At 45.6% G+C, this 14474-nt stretch overlaps 2 protein-coding genes across 12 annotated transcripts in view; both read right to left on the bottom strand.

The window, feature by feature from the left end:
- Positions 1-14474, bottom strand: part of Shaker (potassium voltage-gated channel protein Shaker) — a 185314-nt gene that overhangs the window by 113886 nt on the left and 56954 nt on the right. Inside the window, exons 1-2 of one of the 11 annotated variants that reach the window (XM_072022408.1) lie at positions 1052-1207; positions 201-718 (exon numbers count right to left, since the gene is read on the bottom strand). The exons of 9 other annotated variants lie outside the window; for them this stretch is intronic. In XM_072022408.1, the coding sequence (XP_071878509.1) occupies positions 201-340 (140 nt within the window). In that variant the 5' untranslated portion in view covers positions 341-718; positions 1052-1207. Of the gene's footprint in view, positions 1-200; positions 735-1051; positions 1208-14474 lie in introns of those variants that run through there. One more of the 11 variants, XM_072022407.1, reaches the window with a different exon arrangement.
- LOC139998115 (uncharacterized) lies at positions 4269-14471 on the bottom strand. The gene is given in 4 exon segments (XM_072022429.1): positions 4269-5562; positions 5564-5584; positions 6626-7337; positions 10462-14471. Coding segments are annotated over 3 exon segments (594 nt in total). The 5' UTR covers positions 7039-7337; positions 10462-14471; the 3' UTR covers positions 4269-5402.

The following is a 14474-nucleotide window of genomic DNA, read 5'->3' as shown; positions in this document are numbered from 1 at the left end:
AATGATCTCGATTTTGATCAATTTACGATCGAAAATACATAGGTCAAGGACTCTTAGGAATCGAAATACGTCGCGAAAAAAAAAAAACAAAATAGAGTCGTAGATACAGAGCTGGTTGATGTTACATGTAGCTAACTTTCGACGATGTGGAACTCTAGCCGACATTAGCTGGTGTGTAAAACTACAAGAACGTTACTTACAAGTGTAATGTGCTGGCGATGATAACTGTTACAATCAGAGAATATGGTAGGCAGAAGGAACAACTTCCGAGAGATCGTAGAACGATGTTGGTAAGGATGAACAAAACCACAGAGTGTAACACAAGGAGTCCGAGACCCATATCACACTAGCAACACATCGTAGCTAGTCTCAGAGAAATCCGCGACCACAAAAATCCGCTGTTATGCTCGGAGCTCGCAATCTGTTAAGCACATTTCTGTTTCTTTCTTTTGTTTTCTTTTCTTTTTTTCTTCTTCCTTCGTTAAGAATAAATCGAATTTAAAGATTCATACAGTCGGAATGGCAACGATTTTTAATTCGAAAATGCGAGATTTGATTCCCGGGAAAAATGACTCGAAAGATTATTCGAGTATACGATCGCTTGATTCGATTTAACAGCTCGACGAATCTGTTCGAATTAAAAATTAACACTAAGTGAAGCGCGAATATCGTCGCAAACGCACGCCTGTTCCACGAATCTTCCGCGTCCTGTTAGTTTCTATCTAAGTACGATAATATTGCGTTGGCAACTAAGTGATTGCGGATTTTGTCATTAGGTGGTATTGACAAAACCCGCAATCATTTAGTTGCCAACCCAATAATTCTATTTTTCCGCATAACTTTCTGCCCATCTTCGTACCATAACTTTACAGTGTGCGACGAGGATCAAAATTTCGTCCGATGAAAATATTTTTTTTTTTTTTTTTTTTCGAAAATAATTTCGCAAAAATGCGTTCGTTCGCCGCTTACGGTACGCCAAGTAAGGTAAAATCAGTTGGACAGGGATGGAAACGAAATATCACAGATTTTTCTCATATTTAAACTAATAAACTTGCCATGGAGAGAGAGTGCGTAATTTCCGAAGCGCGGCGAGCTCCAATGCATAAACACGCGTCACGAACGCGATCGTAAAATTCGCGAAAGATTCATCGTACACGCGAACAGAGACTGATGTTCAACAACGACGGCCTGAAGCCGTGCATACGACTAATCGCTAACTATCGTGCCAGCATTGGCCCGAGATAGCGTTAGCCTGTTCAATGCTACGTCGCTGTATCTTCAGTGACGTAACAATACTACTGACGATTGATTACATATTCCTTATGCGTGCAACATAGATCCGAACGCGGTTAATTACAATAACAGGGAACACATTTGTTCAAGTAAAATAGATCAAACGATAATTTTTTCTATAAATGTGATAAACATTAGATGTAACAACGAACTAAATCGAGATGGTCAATTCGGAGAAAATATGGTACAGTGTCAAGTGACACGTGTGGTACGACGATCGAAAGTAAACATAAATCGATGAGAGTTTGTTCTTCGTAAATATAGGACGATTTTTTGTTGCAGTTGTTGGCTGGAAATGGTGAAAGAAAGGAAGGGCGACTATAGGAAAGAATGACGAGCCTGGCCTGAAGGCAATAGTTTACAACACAAACGCTTAAAAGGCTTCAGAAAGCTTGTAACCACTGAGAAGAAATACCACGAGTGAATGAAGGATCGTGTTAAAAAAATGGACTTGTGGAAATGTGTTAGGTAACGCTAAATTAGATCTCGCCTTGACTCGAAATTAGCACCAATTACGATGGGCCACGGGACGCCAAGAATGATTTATAAATACAGAAAAATGGCCGAATGTATCTTACAATGATACCACTTTAGGTAATCTTCTGCTACATTTGTAAAGCCAAGGCATACAAAACACACGAGTTTCAATATTCTTCGTCAACTACTCGGCTTTCAAAGGAGGACCAAAGACGATTGAACGTTTTCAAGTCACATAATGCCAGTATGTCTTTCACATACACTTAGCGCTGATACTTCTCCTGATGAATATATTTGGATCATCTTGCTATCGTTAACGATAGAACCGAATGTATTTGAACAACACAATCCAGATCTTACCATCAATTGATACATTTCGTAAATGATACCGACCGATAGCCGATTAATCGGTTTTTGTTACCGACCGATAGCCTATTAATTGGCTTTTTGTTGCCAACAATCTTTCTCATTATTTGAACAGCAATTTGTTATTTAGTTCTAAGGTACCTTGCTCAGTTGCGTTGCTTTGTAAGCTCCCACAGTTTTATATCAATTTGAAAAACGTACCGTTCGGGATGAGCAAAAAGAATGGTATTGGTATATATGGAATCGGTATAAACCGAAACAGAGCCAGCGCCAGGCAGAATCTGGGCTTGAGATGCCGGTCGGATGTGCGTATACTGTTGAATCGCTAGCGATCGGTAAATTGTTAGAAACGACTGTAACTCGAGTCGATTTCTAAGCGTTTCTAAGGGAAATATTTCATTTGCCGCGCTATTAATCGTACGCTTGCCTCGTCTCACGATATATCATCCGGTATTCTCCGAAAGAATTGGTTAGCGAATTTATCGGACGTCCGAAGCAAACAAAAAGGCGAGGAAATAAACGACGACCGAGAGAGACTCGATGTTTCCTCGATATCGGAAGCGTTCGCTGCTTCAACGAACCGAGGATTTTCTTCCCGCTATCACTGTCCTTCTTCTATCATTTCCTTCTTTTCGCTAGATCCTGACCGTTCGAGAGCGGCGCTGTAAATTAAATCTCCAGCACGAGCAGCAAATTAAATCTCCAACGCGAGCTACATACCTTTCTACTTTGTCGTTACGGAACAGAAGTCGGCCACCCATCGAACCGACTGCCGTGAATCGCGGGCGACAACACGGCTGACTATAGTCTGTAGTACGGCTGTTCCACTTCACGCGATGTGTATTATTAATCCTGGGAACGTTTAACTCGTCATCTGTCGCTCACGCGATTTAGCGCGCTCCCTCGTCCCTGCGAACGTCGCGCTATCTCTAACGTTTTTCGAGAAACTCGTCGCTTCGCTTTCGGCAAAACGAACTAATAAATTTTCGGATAGAACATTACAAAACGTATAGCAAAATTGTATCTGATATTACCCTTGTTCGGTTTCATTTCGCCACACATTTGGCGAAACATCTACGATTTCACCTGTATTTGCAGAAACACGTGGGTGGAGGTTGAAAAGGCTTTTGAAGAGAGAATAATAGCTCATTCATATTTATCGATCAAGCTGCCCGTACTTCCAATTACCAAACTCTGTAACTGACTGAGAATGCTCGATCGATCGGCCGATTCGAGACTCTTCATTGCGACCACCGATAACCTATTCTTGTTTGGCGCCACCGTATACGAATAAAGAGCAAGAAGAAGTGGTATACTGGAGATACGACATGCGATATTTAATTGTAGTCGGAAATTCTAGTAGCAAAATTGTTTGCAATTTTATAACGGGTGTCGAGATCGAGCGATATATATCAACACGATAGAAATTCGCAGAGAATTTTCAACGATGCACAAGTACGCGTGTACTGTCGATAAAAAAGCGATAGGTATTTATTGAAATATTTTCAACAACGGTATACGGATTTCAAACGGTAAGAGGATTCTCGTGACGTTCGATGCAAATACACGTAGAAAATCGAACGATCCAGCTTATAGAAAATTTCAGGCCAACTCTTTTCACCGAACCAAGCGCACTCGATCACACGATTCGTTGATTAAAAGTTTACCACGAATGTCACAACAACGGGCGAGTTGTTACACGACAAAAAGTATTAATTGTTCATGGGAATATTAACAACGTCTGCCAGTGTAGAATTTGTAATTCGTAGGCGATATTTGTGACGGGTAGGTGGACGCTTCAGTCGTCATATCGTGCCTACCCTGTTTCAACCCCCATTCTCATGTCTATCCCCATCTGAATCGACCATCTCCCGTGACAGTTTTCACGCGTAAATTCACACTCGTCCCTCATTTCAAAATCATCCATCTTGAAGCACACGTGCACATTTGATATAAAAAAAACAACGCATGCAACGGTTCGTGGCAGCGAACGATTAAACATGTACGATCTAGTCGGAGCAACGAACGCAACGCAAAAAATAAAAGAGGTGACATTTTGGCGACACGATACTCCAAACGCTTTAATTAAACATAGGATGAAACATTCCATTGCGCACTGAGAGAGAAACCTGAAAATATATTAGTTTTCTTTTATTTATTTTATTTTTTTTTTCATTTTTCTCGTGTAACGCAACATACAAAGTTGTCGTGTCTCGTTTCGAAATTTATACGAATCGTGTGAAAAATCGTGCACGGACAACGACGATCTCTCGCAGGATTAGGAAAAAACGTAGAGCAACCGTGTTTGCTGGGAGAATTCGTTTTCATGAAAAATGATGTAAAGCGTAGTTCTTCGTGAAATCGAATTACACAGGCGGTGTGAAAATTTAGAACGTCGCTTTCCTCCAGAGTAGCAAGCTTCCCTCCAAGCAATAGAATTTTACAGCCAATTTTTCGTTAGCGTCGCGTCGTTTAACGCCGAACATCGGCGCACGATTTTTCCCACGCCCTTAAACGAATCGTGTGAAGTTATCCACGTCGAGCGTCTCTACTCTTCGATCCTATGATCGAACGAGTGAAATTACCATCGTGCCGATTTATTTGATTGCATGGAAGTACGATCAAGGGAGAATCTGCAGATCGCGGTGGTTGGAACGGGAGTAGCAAGGTTTCTCTCAGTACACGAAGCTTTAGAACGATGGAAAGGAGGGCGGTTCCGGGACGTTTCGATTCCGACTTCCTGCATTTCCTCGCACATTTCTCGAGAGCAAGTGAATTTCTTTCAGGTCGGCACATCGAACAAAGCATTTCAGATATATTCGCGGCGAGAAACGAGAAGAGGACAGAGACGCGTCATCTCTCCAACGGTCCTCGCCGATAATCGAGTAGTGCGTGAAAGCTTTATCGTCCAAGGTGCAAGACTCTTCATTCCATTTCATTCCATTCCATTGCATCGCATTCCAAGCTTCGAAAGCATCGGGACATTTGACGAGACCTGATATTATGCTGGTCGCGTATATTTTTGTTATATATATATTTTTTCTTTTTTTATTTATTCTTTTATTTTTCCTTTACAATAATCGTATAATATATGCGATCTATCGTGGCGACTCGTTGACGACGCATTCGTTCGTCCGAATGACAGGAACATCGACTGAGGATGCAACGCATCGATTTAACCGACGACATGCAGCATAGACCAATACAATAGGCCTTTCGTCTTATCGTGTTACTTTTTGGCTCGTTCGTTTTATAATTTTTTTTTTTTATTTTTTATTTATTTTCAGCGCATTCGTTCGTGACGGGGGTACAACCAGTAAGCGATCCAACATCGAACATCGCAAGCTTGTGTGTGTTTTAATGCCTCGTGCTGACAGATATATGTCGGGAGATGTCGGGGAGGTCTGTGTCCGGCGCCCAAGGTCACGGTGTGGAACATACAAAGCCTCTGTGAACATTGTGCATTCGCTGTCAGTGGAAGCTGTGTGAAAGGCTGGAACGCTGTGTTCCGGAAGGAAATCAGGGATCAAGGTTATGCTAGGATCATGCTTCGTCCAAGTTCCTCGTGTTTTCCGCTTGGCGCCCCCGAGATCGCGTCGCGCCGTACAAATTTCCAACTACTACCGCTATCTCTCGCTAAATTTCAACCGGACGAAAAGAACAGTCAGCTATGCTGAATTGTATGCCGCTACTGTCAGCCAATCGATAACGAATCTATAATGTGCAGCGGAAATAACGTCGGGGAAATTCGTGAGTCATTGTCTTTACGTATCGGACATTTTCCTCGAAACGAAATAATTATATCGGTTACACGTACTTCCAGTAAGCTGTTATTTCCACTGGACATGTTGGGATTCCCGAGAGCGGGAAATCAAGAAGTCATCGCACGGATTCGAATCTCTTGTCTGATCTCGGCGCGAGCAGAGACGTGTAAATTATTCAAGATGAACCGATTCTAGAATAGAATGGCAAACACGTTTGGAGACGGTAGACGGCGGTCAACGACCAGGACCGGCCGGTGTCCAACAGAACCGCAATTTGCTCGCGGAGACACGAGGATTCCAGGATGTTTGCAGCATCGGGTTATAAGGCAGAACATGAAAATAAGGTACGGGTGAGTTAAAGACATACGGAACGAGTTACGCAGCTTGCGCGGCTTGGATCGTCTTCGTTAAAAGCAGAAACAGCAGCCTTTGACGAGCTCTAACTTTTTTACGACTTCATTCTAAACGATATGGTTCGAGCGTCGAACGTTCTTCGCGAAGCTTTCATTTTTTTGTCTATTCGATTAGGGAAACGAGCGCCGTTAAAGCTGCCACTTGGTTCGAACGTTATCGTCTATCCTCTAGAGACAGAAGACGGAAGCCATGGCAAGAACCGTTCTCGTTCCATACACAGAGGTATATAAATTGTATAAACGGCAAGGTGAACACGTAGCTCCGCTCGAACGGAGAAAATAGAAGAAAGGCAATATGCGAGAGAAACTCACCGTTTCGTCGTTTTAACGCGACGATAACGGCGATAGTCTGTGGCGTTTACGTCGTTGGGGTCGAAGCCCCTTCGATGCTTGGGTGGTGAGGACATGGTCGCAGCAGCCTTGGTACCGTTCGAAATCGCGTCCGGCTTGGCGCTAGTATTGTTGCCAATGGAGGTGCAGTTGTTGACGGTGATGTGCAGCGAGGCGAGTGGCGGCGGCGAAGGCGGCAGCTGGGCGGAGACCAGGTGGCCGGATGCTGAGATCGCGCGTTCCGAACTCGAAGCCGAAGTCGGATGATACGGACAGGCCGGTGGTGGTGGTGCTGGCTCGCCGATTACGAGGGTCCGATCCCCGTGACCGACGTCGCTCTTTGGCACCGCGTTCAGCTCGTGCCTGCTAACCCTACCGGCTCCCGGCCCACCCATTCAAATCCTCGATTATCGCCCGTTCACTCCACCTCTCTCGCTCTGCCTCCGTGGCTGCTCCTGCCGCGAGCTCCTCTCGCACACACGGCCACGCTTTGTTCCGATTTTCTCTCTCTCTCTCTCTCTCTTTCTGTATTTTTCTCTCCTTCGCTTCTTTTCTTTCTTCTTCTTCTCGCTTGCAGTTCTTGATCTGGCGAATCGTTCGTCTATCGTCTTCTCGGCCCTTCGATATCCTACTTTTTCCGATTCCTCTGCTTCCTTCGAACGACACGCTCCTGGTCCAATCGCCGTCCGATGTCCTGCAGACGCGGCACATTCGATAAGGACGAAGATAACTCGGCTGTCTTAGCTCCTCCCGACCTCGTGCACGCACGCCACCGATCCTTCGGTTAACCTTCTGCCTATCGACACAGCTCCGCCACTGGCGAGCCGCCCATTCGCGACAGACTCACGCACGTGCAACCCCATTCGCGACTCACACTTGCACGACGAGTATCTTTCGTCAAGCAACGGAAAGCGTCTGACGAAAACGTGCCAGCGCACGGTAAACGAAGCAGAAAGCGAGCGAAGAGGATAATTGGCGACAGGACGAAGATCAGTAACACGATGAAGAAACAGAAGGAGAATAGAGGCCGTGACAACGCGTGTACAATAGCGTACACAGCAACGTCCAAACACGGTCTTCCTTCCGTTCCGCAATCACGCCGACTCACTTCGCGCACCACATCACACGAATCTCTCGCCCTGTACGACTCGTGCTTTTACTGAATACCACCTGGTGGCAGCACCGGTGCGCGAGTCGCGAGAAATTGGCAGAATCACGGGGAGGAGGAAGGTCGGAAGGTGGCAAGGCCACCGTGTGCTCCCGATACCGATCGGATCCCTCTAACCGATACGCCGAGCTGGAAAGCGGCCATCGAGCGTATCCGATCGAGCGACCGTTCGACACGGCGCGACCTCGCGCCCCGAACCAATCTCCGGTGTGGCGTGCTACGCTTCACTTGGGAAACGCCAACGGAATTCTAATAGGCATTCCGACCAATGCTCGGCTATGTTCGCGCCCTCGCGAATCCCTGGATTCGTGCCAATTTTCCCCCATTAGTCTGGCTATCGACGACATTGCCTAATTTGTAACGAAAGGGTGGAACGTTCGAAAAGTAGAGCGAAACTTTACAATTTCTTAAACGATTACGTTTAAGTGGTTTCGCGCCTTTTCCTTTCCCTTACTCGGCTAGTGGTGAAACGCGACCTAAATAGTTGATCGTTAAACGCGAGAAAGAGTGAGCACGAGACGGAGGACTACTCGAACCAGAACATCCATTTACATCCAATCTCACGCATTCACACGTCCGACCAATTAACCCGCTATCCACGCCCTCCTCGCCGCCAAACCAAAATAGATATAGTTGCAATAAGTGCCGCGAGGCGGCAGCACCGAGAACGTCCCACGAGACAGATGCATTGGGAGATAAGCGAGGAATTTCGAGTTGAAAATATTCGAAAGCGCGGATAAAAGGGGAAGAATACACAGGACCGAGCCAGACGAAGAGAAGAGTCGCATTTGGCATGGTGCAACGCGACGAACAGAACCAGTCGGTGGTTACACCACGTGCTCGACCTACCGTGTCGATCGAGCTGGCGACAATCCAGCCTCGCACGAACTCACTCGCGATAGTTACAAACGTCTCCCTTCGTGTGTATGTCGCCGCGAGACCGATGATTCAAACATCTCGGACATTTGCCTTCACGGAGATCGTTCACCCCCGCGTCGATCAGACAAGTCGTGCGACGCATCCGAGTTCATTATTGTTTCGATTCGCCCAATCCTCTCCACTCGAGTGCACGGGACACCGTTGTCGCGCCTTCGCCTCGACATTGCCAGCGTTCGTTCACCTCGCGAAATGTCGCTAAATTTCTTTCCACACGATCGGTTGTAGCTTGCTAGTACGTGCTTCTCTTTGCCGAAGCAATTACAAAGCCGAGTTCCTCACGATGGGAACGCACATCCCGATCGTCAATCACTCGCGTCAGTCGTGCACCTCCCTCCCGCCCAAACTCATTTTTCCGAACGGTGAGCCAAACCTCCGAAAGATGGCGATGGCGTAGCACGCCACGAGCGCCCACCCGGTCAATACCAGAAAACGAAGAAAGGATCCAGAGGTTTGGCGGCACGCTAACCTCAATTCCAACGGCGCGCCACTGCCGCAATTCTTTATTGCCGCGTTCTTGCTCCCGATCCAGGGAACCTGTAGATCGATACGCCAAGCCCGTGGCCTTGAGCGCGGCAAACTTTTTAAACCATTTTTACGCGTTTACAAGATTCATCATCGCGTCGCTTTACATTCGCAACTAAGGAAACTGTCGAAACCGATCTCTCGCCTTCAGTCGTCTTTCAAAATCGGACGGCGTAGTGTTCTCCGTTCGCAGCGACCCGTTTTTCTAATTTAATCACGATAATGCACGGATACGAAACGGTGTCGGATTATTTTCGGATATCGAACGAAAGAGAGGGTCTGTCACGAAGCCATCGGCACTTGCACGTTTAAATCTCATACGGTACGGTTCGATGGTTGCTAATGACAAGCGTGATCCGATCACCAATTTCACCCGCACTAATCGCGCGTGCATTCAAACGGCAGTCTTCTGTTCGAGCGTTTTGACGGGAGAGAAAATAGAAAAAGGGGAAGAATAAAGAGAAATGAAGCGGGGCGTTAACGTGCTGTTTAATTGGAGGACGCGTCGAGAACCAGTCGCGTATCGATCCGCGATCGCGCTAATTCGATTCCAGAGGTCGCGTAATAAAAAATAGTTTTCTACTCTTCGTTACCTTCGCCACGGACATAGCAACCCACTTCGAAACCGGTTCCCTTTCAACTATAGACACACTTGCGACTTGCAGAACGAAACTTTTGAAGTGTCCCTCATTTGCCACATTTTCTACCCTAATCGAATTCTTAAACTCGTAGCACGCAGCGCACCTGCGAGTTTCGCTCGGTCGAAGCGCCGATCCACCGTTTTCCAATTAATTTCGATTTCCCTGCAATCTCCGACTCGATGCGATCATGCGAATCATTCGGCGAAAACTAACGAGGAAACCATCCCATCGCGCTAGAAATTGAGAGCTGTGCCGGAGACTGGCATTTTCAGTGTCTGCAAGAAGATACAAAGTTTCAAGAAATTTCGAATTTTCAAAACTTTACCCTACATTCAGTTTCTACACGAAGATTGAAAATTGACAGCACATTTTAAGAAAATCCGTAGCAATCGACGACTGTTTCTAAACTCCGCACTTTCCTGTTCGAAGATCTCGAGCGAAGCAGAGCAGATTCAAAATTACGCGCAATCTCACACTCGTACCGCCGTATCACCGAGCTAATTCTCTCAAAACTCGAGTCTTCTCTTTGCAGGCGATCGTCTACCCACCCGTCGTCCCGTGACGGAGAAATCGGCGTTGAAAGTGAGATTCGTGGCTATCATCCACGAAGGTGAGAAGCAGAGTAGAATTGCCGAGAAGACGAAGACGAGTTTGCAGACCGATGCTGCCGTAAATCGGGTTTGCGTGGTCGAGCGGTGTGTATGTTCGAGAGGAAGCTATCGTCAGGATTCGGCCAATGAGTGACGCGAATGGTAGCACGGCGTCGGTATAACTGACTCTCTCTCCTGACCCAGCGTACACGACCTGGCTTGTGGCAAGCAAGCAAGTAGCAGGCGTATCCGTGGTTGGTCAGCCGGTAGACCGTTTGCTAGCGATGGACTTGATCCGATTACCGACTTTTCCCTGTCGCGATCGATTCGGTCGCGGGGCCAACCCCTCCGTTCACGATTCAAATACACCTGAATATTCTTTTGACGTATGCTGATACATGCGAAATATCCCGGTAAGAAGAGATCGTTTTCATAAACTATGGTTTATCCTCTAACCTAAAACTTCTTTCGTTTTCTTTTTTTTTTTTTTTTTGTTGTTGTTTTTTATCTTACGATCCATTTTATTGCCGGTATGAAGTCACTGGTATACGTACATCGCTTTATTGGTATAAATTTTCCCTATGCCAGGATAGTAATTTAATTCATTCGGTTGGTAACAAAAATATTCTATAAAATTGTTCTACCATCGAAAATTAAATTCGATTCGAGTTATTATAACGAAGACAACTTCGCTTCTATGGTACTTGGACCCATTGCTGCAACCCGCTTGACACGTCTGTCGACTTGCGTGCGTTCCATACCGTGGGCTCTCGCAATAGCACACGCTGTTCCTTGCAGGATCGGTATCATTAAGAATTTGCTTTCGTCGCTTGTGCCGATGTCGCGTGTTACTCTCGTATCCAGGAAATTAGGTCGGTTGTTCCAAACAGGGGCAACATCGATTCCCGAACAAGGTCGCCAGGAATGCTCTTAAGCAACTCGTTTGAATTACTGCCGTTTCGTTTTCCCATTTCCAGCTAGTTCTTCCGCTTCGCGGAATCTCGCGACGAAATCAACCCCGTAGATGTCGTCACTCTCGAGTGCCAGAGAATTCACATTATTTTTATGATTATCAAAGAAGGACGCTCTTCGATAGCCTAGTTTTTTTCACGATTTTTAAAATGCAAATCCGAGGACACAATCTGCCGTGAACAGCAGAGAACTGACGTAACAATGTTCAAACAATGATTCTTCTAAAAAGGTCAATTAGGGATTTGTTTGTCAAGGCTATGCAGAGGATCCAGCTGCAAGCGTTCCCGCTATTTTCTTTTCACTTGGAGCAATGTTAAAAAATCTGGGCCGCTGGGTAGCGTACACCGTTGGATTTGAAGCAAAGCGGCAAAGGCTCGTACAGAGAGCGAACAACACGCTATAGGCCATCGTCGCCACGTAACAGAAAGTTTACCCTGGGGGCGGTGGTTTGTGGAACGGTCGCCTGCAGGGCGTCGTGACGCTCCGTAACCGTATACCGCATGTCGCCGACCCCCACGTTCACCTGTTTAACGCGCCGTGCCCCAGTAGTCGAGTTTACCGGACATGCACGACACGTTCTGCGCGTCGATGCTGATTCAACCGGCGATTAAAAGATTCTGATTAAAAGACTCATGCCACCCCTCCAACCTACCCGCAAATATATCTCTACTCGCAATATTCGGTATATCCTTCGTTTACCGACATATCGTTCTTGCTTCTTTGATCGCCACTATATTCGACGATAGCGTTTAAGATCTTCGTTTCGTTCTATTTGCGTCGAGTTCACCATACGTTGGCGTGTAATTCTTGCCCGACTATAAACGTGGAAATAGCTCGGCTTCATACGTTCCAATTTCACTGGTCGCAATGGCGTTTACGGTTTCATAATCGTCAATGGAGGCGAGTGAACAAAAAGCAAAATGTTGCCCGACCTCGTGCCATGTGGAACACGTGCTAACAAGGTAACACGAAACCGTTGACAAGTCGTACACAGTTTCGCGTACGACGACCTATTGGACGGGTTGCTAGTCGGCTCACAAGCCGTTTCAGTTCTATAGCTTAGTCGCGTTTCTAATGTACAAACATGCCGTTTGGCATTCAAGATCGCCTATCGAAACGTATTACTACAAAGGAATTTGTTCGAATAACCAGTTATCGACAGTAAGCAATGAAAATATATCTTTGGTTCGATTATTCTGACAGATTGTACGTTCAATTTCCGAAGGCTATCGCGCGATTGTTAAATGATTCTTTTTACGAGAAAATCGAGTAACTTAATCTGGCGTACGCTATTAAAGCAAAACGCCTTGAACGATTGTCGAAGATATTTTCATAGCAGCGATTAATATAATAAGCAGCAAAAGGGTAAATATGTACGTGCATGCGTAGGGAGAGTAAATGCACGGGTATGTTCGTTCCAGGGGTGCACGAGGGGGGAAATATGCGATTACCTGCAGGCGATTCTCGACCTGGGTCAATAGTGCACAGTTCAGTTGCCCCTTTTTTTTCCTTAAACGGCATTCATTAAATTGCCGCCCGCGACTTTGTTCGAACCGACCGGGGTAATGTAGAAACCGTGAAATCGCATGCGGCAATGCGTTCGTTCGACCGCTAAGATAATAAGAAGAATAGCGAAGGATCGACGAACGCAAAGAAAATATGCTCAATTGAATGGCTGTGAATATTTCGCGTTATTCTTGGAACGAAGTTAGCAGATTTCGGGCGAAACACTGCGCCGCGATGGAGGCAAATAACATTGTTTGCGAATGTCAAAGCCTACCTCGTAGTCCGTAAAACTGTTTTACGGCCGAAGGATATATATCCGTAGGTCGAATCGCGTGGAGTAGTCTAGAAGAACTGCATAGCAAGTATGTTAACGGTCACCGTGACGCCGAGGTGTCTGACGCAGGTAATTTTGCGAAACGATCTACACGAAAGCAACGATGTACTCGAGCTTGTCCAGCAGAACTGCCAGAACGCGAAAGTTGTTTGCCAAATTTTCGGCAAAGCGCATAGAAACTCTCGACCGGTTGGCGTTCGATTCGAATACGCCTTGTTCAACTTGAAGGGCGATCCTCCTTGCCGCTCGTGTACACTCGTACACAGCCTGAACTGACCGCAAACTATCCAATCAATTTCAGCCTGTATGCAAGTTGAACAACCTATATAGCGGTTGTCACGGTGTATCTGGCATACTCGGATCTACGACCTGTGCGATTCTATCGTTTCGATTGTCGAGAGGCGATATATGCACACAGTTGGACAAAACATTCCAGCTTGTTTGCCAATCCGAGCGTACGTTTTTCTGTGGTCCTTTGTATCGACGTATACATCGATTCTCGTAAACGAGATGACGCAACGGTCTCATTTTTTAAGTAAAAATTAAGGTAAGTTATTAACGAATCGGTCATTAGAAGTCGGTCATTAAAAGTCGGTCGATTCTATTTTTTCTTCTTAAATTTACACGCAATGAAAAACAAGTATCGCCAAGTATCGACCAAATACTTGATGAATAAACACGTTGCAATTGTTATCTGGCACCTGCATTAGTGTCGACAAGGTCGGGCGCGTCTTTTATCGATTTCCTAGAGCTTGCGTTAGATGGCAGCAGCTTCCTATGAGTAATTTTCGTCGCACTATCTATCTTCCCTGATAATCTATATTTACCCAAACTTTAAAGTATTCTGATAATGAAAATGTAAGTGGGAGGAAACAAATGTCCTTGAATTCTCTGCTTACGATACAAAAGATATTTAAATAATATTAGCTAGTACCATTTCATCGAACAGCGGAAAGGGTTCTCGTATAAATCAAGATTCGAACCTTTTCTAAAATCTCCTCGCTTTTCGAAAGCCATCGATATCTGTCTTGTAATGAATAAATGTTTAAATGATATTTTAGCTCCTACGAAATCAAAAATATTGGCAAACTCGACCGATTGACAATTCACACAATTATTCTCAAACTCTTAGGAAGCGTTATCGCAAAGTGTACACTTT

This window comes from Bombus fervidus, chromosome 2, assembly GCF_041682495.2.
Source record: "Bombus fervidus isolate BK054 chromosome 2, iyBomFerv1, whole genome shotgun sequence".
Taxonomy (NCBI): Eukaryota; Metazoa; Arthropoda; class Insecta; order Hymenoptera; family Apidae; genus Bombus; species Bombus fervidus.
The sequence above is the reverse complement of the archived record's forward strand: the minus strand, read 5'-3'. Positions and strand labels throughout refer to the sequence as shown.